The following is a 12,656-nucleotide window of genomic DNA, read 5'->3' as shown; positions in this document are numbered from 1 at the left end:
GAGAGAGCGAAGGAGGCGGGGCGCCGTCCTCCGCCAAGTCCCCGCCCCGTCCCCATCCGCTGCCGTTTCTGGCCGAGGGACGCGGACGCTAGAGTACGGCAGAGAAACCGCCTCGGACCAACCTTTGTCAGCAAAACTACGGCGCGCCGCAGGGTGCTGCGGAGGGGGCTGGCTTCCACTGCGTGGAAGTCACGTGACAGGAAGTAGTCTAGAAGAAGCGGAAGTAGCATGTGCCGGAGGAGGCGGGGGTAACCCAAACTTGGAGGAAACGCTCGGAATCGGGCACACCGAGCCGCCAAAATGAAGGTGAAGATGCTGAGCCGGAACCCGGACAACTATGTCCGCGAAACCAAGCTGGACTTACAAAGAGGTGAGACAAGTTAGGGAGTCACCAGCCTTCAGTCTGGACTCGGCTTCCACCGAGTAAAGCTGGGTGAAGACTGACGCTCCAGTCTCTTTCTTTCCCTGTTCCCTTTTGCCAAGGCAAGCTTAGTGCACATAAGGCCGTTGCGGGACTGAGTAGCAGATAATTTCTCCTCAAGGCTCTTCTTGAAGAACTTTTTCTAGTGGTACGTGGGAAAGTTCGTTATGTCTGGAATACTTCCGCCTTCCCCCTTCCAGCGGCTGCTCTCCGATGTTTCTGGCTCCGGTTGTTGAGAAGTGGAACTTGACAGCCAAACTCGTAGATTCAAGGGTTTGATAGGCTTCTTTAAATCTCTTTCGTCAAAATTACATACTTCTAAATGTGGAAGAGACAAAGGTGAAACTTGAAGCCATCAAGTTTTCTTAATGCTTGTGAAGAAGTTTGATGCGTGAATGGCTAAAATGAAATTAATAAGGCTTCTTTATTGATCTTATTTACTGGTCTGTTCCCCCATTAACATTCTGAATTATAGCGGATCGTATCTAAATGACAAGGGACCAACCATGTGTACAGAGAATACCAGGTGCAAAGGCCTTCAGGCGGGAATAAAGGTAAAGCATACGAGAAGGGCCGTGTCATCAGTTTGAGTAAGGGGGATAAACCATAGAAGATGAGGCTGGGACGATACTTTGTTATTTTGATTGAATAGTAGAGATTATCCAACATATATATGAATAATGCTGAGAGGGGAATATGTGGTCTCTTCTCACAAGATGTTTATGGGTTAAGTATCAAGGTAGTAATATTTCTAAAATGCAAATTAGGTTATGTCACCTGGACAAGACATCATCCCTATTCCTTGAACGTCTGGTTCCATCTTCCTTTCACTAGTCACTACTTTTCTTGCAAGTAGCTTACATTTACTCTTGCAGATCTGAGTGCATTTCCGACATTTCTCTTTCAGGCTTCCTGTGGCACACCGCTTTCTCAGTCTACACTAGCTCCTTTCTCTGAACAACAGTCTTTCCGTATTTATCTCCCGTGGTAGCCCCTTCCATTTAAAGCACCCTTCTTCTGTCCTTTTTATCACATATTTTCGTGCTGACATCAGAGTGTGTACATATCACATTGTCTCATGATGATTATTTTGGTTATCTTTTTCATCACACTGAGTTTGCATAGAAGGGAAGAATCCAATTTGTTTCTATACCCACTGTGCCTAGACAGCACCTGGCACATAGTGGTTGCTTTGTAAGTTTATAAATGGAGGAATGAGTAAGTGATTGGCTGGTCATAGACTCTCCACATGAGGAGATTTTTAGTCATCTGATGTTATTAAGGGTTTTACTTTCTATAGTATCTTCTTATTTCTTTATAGTTTCTGATGGAAGTTTTAATAGCAAAATGGAAAAATAGAAGTATTGGAGCTTTGTGATACATAAATCAAGGAAGACGTTTGTTACCTTTTTTTTATTCTTTCATTCTTATTTAGATGTTATTTCCTTGTAAATTTTGACTGAATGTTAGATATAGTACCATTAACAGGGAGTCAGAAAAATGACAAGGTGAAGTTGTGGGGTAAGAAGATGCGTTTACTTTTTTTATTTTTTATTATTTTTTTAATGTTTATTATTGAGAGACAGAGCATGAGCATGGGAGGGGCAGAGAGAGAGGGAGGCACAGAATCTGAAGCAGGCTCCAGGCTCTGAGCTGTCAGTGCAGAGCCCGACGCAGGACTCAAACTCACAAACTCCGAGATCATGACCTGAGCCAAAGCCGGACGCTTAACCCACTGAGCCACCCAGGTGCCCCAAAGATGCACTTACTTTTAAACATTAAGCGTTTTTTAGACATGTGGGCTTAGAATTATTTCCTACGCACAATTATTAACTGAGAACCTGTTTGGCAGCATAGCATAATAGTTAAGAACACCAATTCTGAAATCAGCCTGCTTTGGTTTGAATCCTGGCTTCATCATTTCATAGGCAAGTTACTTCTCTATGCCTCAATTTCCCCAGCAGTAAAATAAGAAATAGTAATAGGACTTAACCCATAGGGTCTGGATATTAAGTGAGTTAATATACAGTATTTGGAATGAAGCCTTGTACATTGTAAACTGTTTTTTAAGTAAACACATGTGGGAAGTGTTCAGTAAATAGTAACTACAATCATAATCATAACACTGTGTGCCTATCAGAGTGATTAGCACGGGAGATGAGTTGTGTTTCCTGCCTCAGAAGGAACATAGAGCTCAGTTGGGCAAACATTTATCATGCATATGTTTTGTGCCAGGCACTGTGCAACACATAAGGAGTAAAGTGAGGAGTGTAGTGGAATCCCTGTCATGAAAGGTTTACAGCGCAGTTAAAGAATGTAGTAAGACTTGTAAAAGGAAAAGCTGAGGGTATCTATAGGGTCTAATTATTCTGCAAGATGTATGCCTTCCATGTTTTTCCCGTAGTTTTTTACTGAAAGGTTTCTGAGTGAAAGGTCATCTATTTTTGTATTTTTCACAGTGCTAGGTATAGAACAGTGTTCCTAACAAAGGCTTATTGGATAGCAAATTGAATGATTACCTGAGGAAGGCCATAGGAAATATTAAAAGTGAACTGTTTTATTAAGAGGAGTCATTTTTATTTCAGTTCCAAGAAATTATGATCCTACCTTACATCCTTTTGAAGTCCCGCGAGAGTATGTAAGAGCTTTAAATGCTACCAAATTGGAACGGGTATTTGCAAAACCATTCCTTGCTTCCCTGGATGGTCACCGAGATGGAGTCAATTGCTTGGCAAAGCACCCAAAGAGCCTGGCTACTGTCCTTTCTGGGGCATGTGATGGAGAGGCAAGTGTCATTTCAAACACTGATATTTTAAATTAAAAATAGTTATGTTACAGATGTTCTTCAGTTTCGTGTTATGGTGGATTTTAATTGGTTTGATTTCATTTTTTTGTCCTATTTTCTGTTAATTCTCAAGAATGAATTGTGTTTGAATTACTCCAGTGGTTTCTCATCTAAACCTCAGAAATTAGAAATGTAGCAGCTGAATGCTCAGTTTGACAGTAAACAATAAAGCATGTTTACAGTAGTAGATGTTTTGTGAGGGTTTTTTTTTTTTTTTCTCACAGAGGATGTTATTAATGATTCAACACTTATTTCCACTTTGGCAAGAAGAGAAAGCTTTGAAACACTTTAAATTAGAATCAACAAGAGTACTTAACAGATTGAATTTTCTGCTTGTTGACATACTTATCCATATGCACTGCAGTATTTTAAACTGGAGGATTTTGTTTTTAGCAGTCTGGTGGAGTGAGTCATAGCTTTTTCAGCGTTGAATTTATTTTTCTTGGAATGTAGTATGCCTCTGCCTGAACATTTTATGTTTATAGTTCACGGAAATTTCCTGGTATGCTCTATCATAGGTTAGAATTTGGAACTTGACTAAACGAAAATGTATCCGTACGATACAAGCCCATGAGGGTTTTGTACGAGGAATATGTACTCGCTTTTGTGGGACTTCTTTCTTTACTGTAAGTATAATGCAATTAAGTCATTAACTCTTTTCAACACGTATAAGACTGATTTAATGTTTTCTGAGTTCCTTTATTCCATGAGGCATTTGAAGTTTCACAACCCAAAATAAATTTTAAAACTTTGAAAAGTCCTCTTTTCTTTATGTACACTCCAGTCTTCTCCAAAGTTTTTGATTTTTTTAATAAATGATTACTTAACATGTTATTTAACTAACATTCCATAGAACATTGAGAAGTGGGATTAATGTAAGGTGAGGCTAGAAATATAGTTTGGTTTTCTCTGGAAGATTTTCAGGGTTGGGAATCAGTAATTTCTATTTTGTCAGATAGTAAATTATTGAAGGATTTGTGTGTGTGGTTAAGATACACACGAGGTACAGTTTATATTCTAATCATTTTTAAGTGTACATTTCAGTGGCATTAAGTACATTCACATTATTAAGCAACCGTCACCACTTTTTCATCTTCCGAAAACTGAAACTCTGTACTTATGAAGCAATAACTCCTTATTCCCCTCTGCCTCCAGCCTTTGGTAACCACTATCATACTTTCTGTCTCTATGACTATTCTAAGTACCTCACATAAGTGGAATTAAATAATAGCTGCCCTTTTGTGTCTGGCTTATTTCACTTACCATAATGTCTTCATCCATGTTGTAGCAGGTATCAGAATTTCTTTCTTTTTTAAGATGGAATAACATTCTATTATACATATATACCACATTTTGTTTATCCATCTATCAGTGGACATTTAGGTTGTCTCCACCTTTTGGCTTTTATGAATAATGATACTATAAACATTGGCCTACAAATATCTGCTCAATTTCACTGGAAGTTTTATAATAGGAATGACAGAATCTAAGCTGTGCTTTGAGATAATTAATTTGACAGCAGTAAGCGATCAGTTTACAGGCTGTCTTAATAATTTGAGTAAGCAATAAGGAATCCGTGCTGGGGAGGGAAAATCATAGAAAGTAGTTGTTAGGTTTAGAAACATTTTGGAGGTTTGACAGACTTGACAACTGAGGGGTGCTTAGGAAGATTGCTCTTCCTTCCAGAAATGGAGAAGTCAGGAGTGTCAGAAACTTTAGAGGAGGAGAGTGGGAATGGGAAGGATGTGGTATGATGGATGAACTGGACTGCAATGGCCTATTTGAGTGAAGAGGTCTGTCAGACCCTTCTAGATAAAGGTCTGGAGTTCAGGAGGGAAGTCAGAACTAAACTTGGTCTCATCAAAAAGGAATAATGATTGAGGCCATGGAATGGTGTTATTAGGGAAAAGTGGCAGGGAAAATACAGACATACAGAAATGTCAGAGAAATAACCTTGGGGAAGGCCTGCCTCTAGGAAGTGGGAGAACTCTGGGAGTAGCCAGAAAGCTAGAAGAGCCTGGAAATGAGCTTAATGTCCCAGGAGGAAAGGGTCGTTGGTTGTGTGAACTACTACAAAGAATGATGAGGATGAAGACAAATATTTTAGAAACACGAACCTATAAAAAATAGAAAGTTAAAGGTCCCGTAATTCTAATCTTTCAGTTTTCACACTGTGGGCAATTTGGTGTCTGTGCTTTCAGAAGTTCTGACATGTGTATATGTATATGTATGGCACTTGATGTATACATACACACTAACCAGCCCTGTAAATCTTGAGTAGCATGCTGGGTGCCAGGGCCAGATGGAAAGGAGTAGTGAAGGGAAGAGATGACTTCTGGGAAAGCTTTAAATATTTGAAAGTGTTGTGTGAAAGAAGAAGTGGACTTTTTGTTGTTCTATGTAGCAGCGTTAAGAATAGGTGTTAATGTTAAAAGTTTTGGTGTTGGTGTAGGGAGAAACTTACTTGCTGTCAAAAACCAAAATAAGCTACTTCGCAGGAAATTCAGGTGCTTTTCACTAAAGGGCTTTACACAAGCTTTATGACCCAGTATACCATATGTTGTAGAAGGAATTGCATGGGAAGTTGGAGCAAACTGACCACAGCTAGCATCCAGTTAGTTATTCTTCTGAATATATCGATTAGTTTAATATCCCAGAGGATTTATTGGCTGGGTTTTTTTTGTGTGTGTGTGTGTTTTTTTTTTTTTTTTTTTGAGTGCCTAAAATGAGTAAAGGGTGAAAGATGTTTCATATTCATTATTTACTCCCTTTCTTCAGATATCTTAAAGTAACGTTTGCTTAGGGATAAGACCTGTGAAAACTGCTTGCTGGCAGAATTTCAGCACTTAGTGTTTCAAAAAATGTTTAATCTATAATGTTGCAAAAGGTAAATCTTTATTACCTAAATTTCATAATATCTACTATACCCCAATTTGTAGCACCAATAGGTCTTTCTTTACCTTACTCAGCCTTGAGATAAGATATTCTGGCCAGGCACATATTGTTTGGCTCCTCATTTCTACAGAATGTTATTAAACCTTTCTCAGGATTGATGATTTGCTAAGACTTGTACTCAATAGATTGTATAGAGTAGCTTAATCAATTACAAGGAAGTTCGGACTTGAGCTTGTGGACGCTGTGAGAAGCTTGGTTGAAAGAAACAGTTTTTAGAGTGGGAATTCTCAATAACAGTTTATCTTGTCTTCCATAAATACTAATATTCCATTAGGTCAAGCCAGATTAGCCAAGACCTCGGTGCCTAAATTACATCTTACTAGCTCGCGGTAGAATTGGCTTTCCAGAATTAAGGTTTTGGTCTGATGCCAGTAGCTCAGATTCAGGTTGCTAAATAAGATACTGCCTTATTAAATACTTTTTCTATTATAAGGATGTTAAGGATTCTGTTAGCATCCTCAACAAAAGAAATTCCTATTTGACCTTAGTACCCAAACTTCTCTCCTAATTACCCTTCTATTCTGATATCATGGGCACTATGAATTGTTTTGTAGGAAGGGTTTCCCTTTTGAATTTGCTGTAAGGAAAGAGCTAAATTTATACTCTCTCATAGGGGCGCCTGGGTGGCGCAGTCGGTTAAGCGTCCGACTTCAGCCAGGTCACGATCTCGCGGGCCATGAGTTCGAGCCCCGCGTCAGGCTCTGGGCTGATGGCTCAGAGCCTGGAGCCTGTTTCCGATTCTGTGTCTCCCTCTCTTTCTGCCCCTCCCCCGTTCATGCTCTGTCTCTCTCTGTCCCAAAAATAAATAAACGTTGAAAAAAATATATATATATACTCTCTCATACATAAATACATATTTTTGTTAATATTTTTATTTAAGAAGTAGATATAGATTGCATATAACATAAGCGTAAAAAATGAGAAAGTTAACATATCCCGTATTTCTGCTTTTCGGGAAAACTAGTGGTTTGGTGTATATATACAATTGTTTATACCCTACGTATGATTATTTTATGCTTTTAATCCCAAGTTAAGTTATATTGTGCATCCTGTTTTGCAGCTTAGTTTTTACTTAATATCTTGAATATATCTACCACATACCCAAGTCTAAGTTACCATTGTTACCTTGCTGTGATTGGGCTAAGACACCAATGTCCTACTCCTCATGGCTTTTTCACCATCTGCGTAACTGTCAGTTCAGTGAAAAGGCAAATGATGTCTTTACAATATCATGAAAATAGTTTTGACCTTGTGGACCCCTGAAAAATTCTCAAGCTCCTTCAGAGGTCTGCATTTCATGGCTTGAAAACCAGTGAGTTGATGGTTTGTGGAATCTTATGTCATGCAAAGAAGTGCTTTACCCATGCCAAGGTTAAAAAAAATGACTTCTGTTTAGTATCTTTATATTTTGTATTTAATTTTTTACATTTAAAATTATGTGGAATTTTATTTTTGTTTCTTTAAGGCTTTTTAAAACTTTTTTTAAAATGGTTTTAGAGAGAGAGAGCGCACACGCACGCTCGTGAGCGTGAACAAGCGGGGGAGGGGCAGAGAGAGAGGGAGAGAGAGAATCCCAAGTGCTGTCAGCACAGAACCTGATGCAGGGTCGAACTCATGAACCGTGAGATCATGACCTGAACGGAAACCATGAATCAGAAACTTAACCAACTGAGCCACCCAGGCACCCCTGGAATTTTATGTTTATGTCACGTATCAGATTGGTTCAAACTTTTTAATGAGTAACATGATATCAAAATACCATTTTGTTATAATTCATTTCCTAATTTGAAATGCCATCTTTTTTACAGTATGCTTTTTTTTTTCTTGCCAAACTTATGACCTTTGTTCGTGTTCTCCTTTTGCTCTACTCACACTGTCTTATTTTAATTTTATGTACTGTATGTATTTGTCACAAATCTTTACTATAACATTTTGGGATATTAACGTATCAGTAAATACAATACTGGAAGTATATGGGATGTGTATTTTTTAAAATAGAGATGTTTATCATTTGATGTATATGTTAGCATGTTTACAGTTTATAACAGTTGTCCATTATCATCTTAATAATAAATGTTTCTAGGTTGGTGATGACAAAACTGTGAAGCAGTGGAAAATGGATGGACCAGGCTATGGAGAAGAGGAGGAACCGTTGCATACAATATTAGGAAAGGTACAAAAAAAAAAAATTGACTTATATTTGCTTATTAAAATTCTTCTCTTTTACTGAAATTATTTCAGAATTTTAATTAAAAAAAAAGCTGTAAATGAGACTTGAGCCTGCAATAATTGACCTTTTTTAAGCAATATTTAATGCAGTTTAAGGTCCTTTGCAGCTGAAGAATTTGAATGGTTCTTTGGTATACATTGTATTGGGTTCAGTTTCTGTGTTTAGCTAAAGGATGCAGTGAAACATTTTCTGTGGCAAGTCCATGGGAGAAAATCTATACGAAAAACAATGCTTCAGATTCTCTCTGATTTATATTATAGATCTTACACAAAACTCAGAATGTCTTACTGGAAAGAACCCCTTAGGCAGTGAAGAGGTATTATAATATGATGCTTTTCGTATAAATCTCATTGATATTTCTTACAACATTATTCTGCAAATCAGGCGATATGGTTTAGTTATAGCTTAAGTGTAATTCAGATCATATGGCCTACCTGTGTTTTATAATGTTTACATTTTGATACTAAGCAAACTTCTAAAGTTCGATTTAATCTTGAAATATATGCATTTTAAAAATCAGTTTGCCATTTCAGTATCATGTTGGTATATATTTAAGTTCTGCTTTTCTGATTAAGTGTTTTTAAAGGCACATAGAGGTGGGATAATTGGCAAATAATTGGCAAATCAGTAATTCCTAAAACAAAATTGGTTTCCCTCTTGTAAAATGTCTTTTCTCCAGGAGTTCCAAATATTTTTGAAATATTTCATCTTAACCTCTATATTTGTGGTAGTGGGGATTAAATCTTACTATGGAAAAGTTTGTCAGACTTGCCTTCATAAATAACAATTGGAAGCCTGCAGATGCTGCTAAGAGTTCTTAAAAGCCTAAAGTATTGGCTAAATATTTCCCTCTTATTTGCTTTGCAAACATTTTTTTACCACATAGTACAAAGACATTTTAATCTGGCCCTGAATAGATCTTTTAAGTGGATATCAAAATTTATGACATTTTATTGATTTTAACAATATTAGCATCCACCCTTGCCAGCTTTATTCCTCCCCCTAAATTTTAATCCAGTTGTTGGTTTCTGTTTTTCTGCCTGGGAATCAGTACTTCATGTGTTAAATGTGGAACTAAGTGTTTTAGACCTTACCTTTGCATTTCATTAATTGGTTCCAAAGTCCTTCAAATACCCAATGATGATTTAAGGATTACTTCAGTGATAAGTATTTAAATTTAAATACATCCCCTGTTAATGTTTTTTCCAGAAGGTGTAATAAGAATCCTCACCTTTTATGGTACTGTTTTCTCCTTTAAGGAAAGGCTTCAAAGAAGTTTCTTTGTAAATAGGGACTTTTTCTTAAAAAAAAAAATGAGAGTATTATTTAAAATATTATGTAGATTTGAAATGTTAATGATAGATCCATTTATAACAACATCTTTGCTTTTAAAGACAGTATATACAGGAATTGATCATCACTGGAAGGAAGCTGTTTTTGCCACATGTGGACAGCAAGTAGACATTTGGGATGAACAAAGAACAAGTCCTATATGTTCAATGACCTGGGGATTCGACAGTATAAGTAGTGTTAAATTTAACCCAATTGAGGTAATGCTTCTTTTTGAAATATGTTCTGCTTACTCTTTCCTTATTTAATAATTTCAGCTCTGTTTAGGAAACTTTTGAGTGTGTGTTATAAGAATTTTTTTTTTTTTTTTTTAATCTTAATGGGCTTCTGGCATTTGGTTAGCTCTCCAGATTGTACCAGAGTTCTGATACCTTTGGTCAGATCTTGACGTGTTTGCCCACTTTATACACTGTTACACCAGTGTTATACTCCGTTACAGGAGGGTGTGTGCATGTGCTCGTAACCAAGTTCTGGTGAAACTTCAGTTTTACTCATGCCTTCAGAACTCATGTTCCACAGATTACATCATTGTACCTTTGGGAAAATGTTCATTTATTAATTCTCTTCAAGGTCAGAAGAGGCATTTAGCATTGTTTTCTCTTGTAAGTGATGAGGGCACTAATGATTTATAGTAATGATTACTATCCTGCATGATGATAGTTCATTTTTCTTTGCTCAGAAGTCTAATATGATGATTCCTAAGTCCTTCCAGGTCTAAGGAAAGAGTTGGAGGTTAACCACTACTTATTGGTTATTCAGGTCTGAATTTAGGAAAGGAGGCTGCCCTAAAGCCTAGATTAATCTAGTCTTTGGACTTCAGACCTTTCCATGAGCTATTTCTGAATACGTAACAATAGGTAAACTCAATGTCCAGAAGACTCAGTAAAGATGCCTTTTCCCCCACAGAAAAAAAAGGAAATTGCTTCATGTATAGCTAATCTTAGAAGTTAGTAGGAAATTATCACGTTAGATGGTATGTTAGATGGTATTAAAGAATAAATAACCTGATATGTAAGTTTTATACTCTCAGACACCCGAGCTGGTAAAGTGGAAGAAAGGTTAAGTCAAAGTAGCAGGGTATAAAATTGTTTGTATGAAGTATTGGAACGTGAGATGCTGTAGTTTGATGAGAGTTTGGCCTTGTGGTGCTGCTGATATACCTTTCTGCACACTTCTGAGAGAGTCTACAGGTCTAGAGCAGGGGTTGGCAAACTATGGTTCGTGAGCCCACTGTCTGTTTTTATAAATCAAGTTTTATTAGAACACAGCCATACCCTTTTGTTTACATATTGCTTGTAGCTGCCTTTCTGCTATGACAGCAGAATGACCCGTGAGGTCTAAAGTATTTGCTGTCTGGTCCTTTACAGAAAACGTTTGCTGATCGTTAGTCCAGAATATTTATCAGTACTGTATCTTTTTCACTCCATCGTCTTTTGGTTGTAGAAGTGAGATATGGCCTGAAGCGCAAGTCAGCTTTGCAGAGCCAGGCCAAGGTGACAATAGACAGAAGCAGGTGGCGACAAACACAAGCCATTTGTAGGAACATTTTGTGTCCTACTTGGTGTGGAGCTAAACTGGAAATGTATTTGGTGCTGGTGTACCTTGGCATTGACCTTATACAAGTCACACTCCTTCTCTATATTTGTTTCTTTATTTTTAAAATGAGATTAATTAGATCTTTCAGTATACATTATAGGTTTGTCATGAGGGTAAAACGTGATAAAAATGTGAATATTTTTTAAAGATGCTACCCAAATTTAAGATGATGTTACTACTATTAAAAAAATAAACAGAACAGAGATATTGATTTCTACTTCTGCGAGGGATAAACAGTATCTTGCTTGTCTATTTTGGTGAACACCTGTGTCAGAAGAGCTGATGATTAATTCCAAAATCATAATTAGTTATTAGTGATGACATAGTGACCATGTTTTTCAAACTTGCCTGTATAACAACTATATTTGTTCAGCCATGTGGTTTTATTTATTTTTTCTTTAAATTACCCTTATGAACTGACTTAGTGGTAGAAACAAATGGTATGCTTGTCTCTCATCCTATACTAAACTTAATGGGAAGGGGATGTGGCTGTAAACAAATGGAGTATATTTGTCTCCTCTAATCATTAATAATTAATTTCCTGTTAAAATATTGAAGCCTAGCATTTTGATAAAGCCAAAAATTTTATGCTGAGTATTACATTTTATAGTGTAAAAGTCGACTTTCAGTCTAGGTAGAATTTTTTGCTTTGCTCAGATTAAGGTCTCCTAAACTTTTAGAAGTGGAACCTAGTCAGACCTTGGTTTCTTGAGAAACCAAGAAAAGTTGAAAGTCACTAACTAGGGGAAAGTCTCTGAGGAAGTGATTTAAAAAGGAAGGTTTTGGAAAGGACTGAGTTCATGGTTGTAGCATTAGCTTTATGATGTTTTATTTGAGCTGTGTACACACACAGAGTAGGAGTTAGCTGGTCATGTAACTGTGCAGTAAATAACTCTTCTTGTTCCTCCTACACTTATAGTAGGAAGTGATAGGCAGAAGCCAAGAGTTATGTCAGGAACCATGAGTAAGGAGGCCTGATGGGACTCAGGCCCTGCTGGTAGGTGGGGGGCTTGATTTCATATAATGCCAAGGGTCAGTTATATCAGTACCTTCAATACTACTATGACTGACTTATAAATAAATGTTTGAAACATCTTGAAACAATTGGACAAAGAATAGGCCTAGTTTATACAAAGTTAATGAACATGAAGAAATGTTTACTGAAAAGCACTAGTTTGTATAATTAGGAAATATTGCCATACAGAAATGAACTTCTAAATGCCACTACTTAATGCTTCCAGTTGCAGTGAAATGGACAT

General features: G+C 37.2%; 1 protein-coding gene across 2 annotated transcripts in view; it reads left to right on the top strand.

The window, feature by feature from the left end:
* Positions 1–51: 51 nt before the first annotated feature.
* DCAF13 (DDB1 and CUL4 associated factor 13) overlaps positions 52–12,656 on the top strand; it is a 28,382-nt gene continuing 15,777 nt past the window's right edge. Inside the window, exons 1-5 of one of the 2 annotated variants that reach the window (XM_025922516.2) lie at positions 58–370; positions 3,007–3,206; positions 3,785–3,892; positions 8,305–8,394; positions 9,846–10,001. In XM_025922516.2, the coding sequence (XP_025778301.1) occupies positions 301–370; positions 3,007–3,206; positions 3,785–3,892; positions 8,305–8,394; positions 9,846–10,001 (624 nt within the window). In that variant the 5' untranslated portion in view covers positions 58–300. Of the gene's footprint in view, positions 371–3,006; positions 3,207–3,784; positions 3,893–8,304; positions 8,395–9,845; positions 10,002–12,656 lie in introns of both variants that reach the window. The other variant, XM_086695370.1, reaches the window with a different exon arrangement.

Source organism: Puma concolor, chromosome F2, assembly GCF_028749965.1.
Source record: "Puma concolor isolate L17-30 chromosome F2, mPumCon1.1.hap2, whole genome shotgun sequence".
NCBI classification, from domain to species: domain Eukaryota; kingdom Metazoa; phylum Chordata; class Mammalia; order Carnivora; family Felidae; genus Puma; species Puma concolor.
Note: the sequence above shows the minus strand (reverse complement) of the source record. Positions and strands in the feature narration are given on the sequence as shown.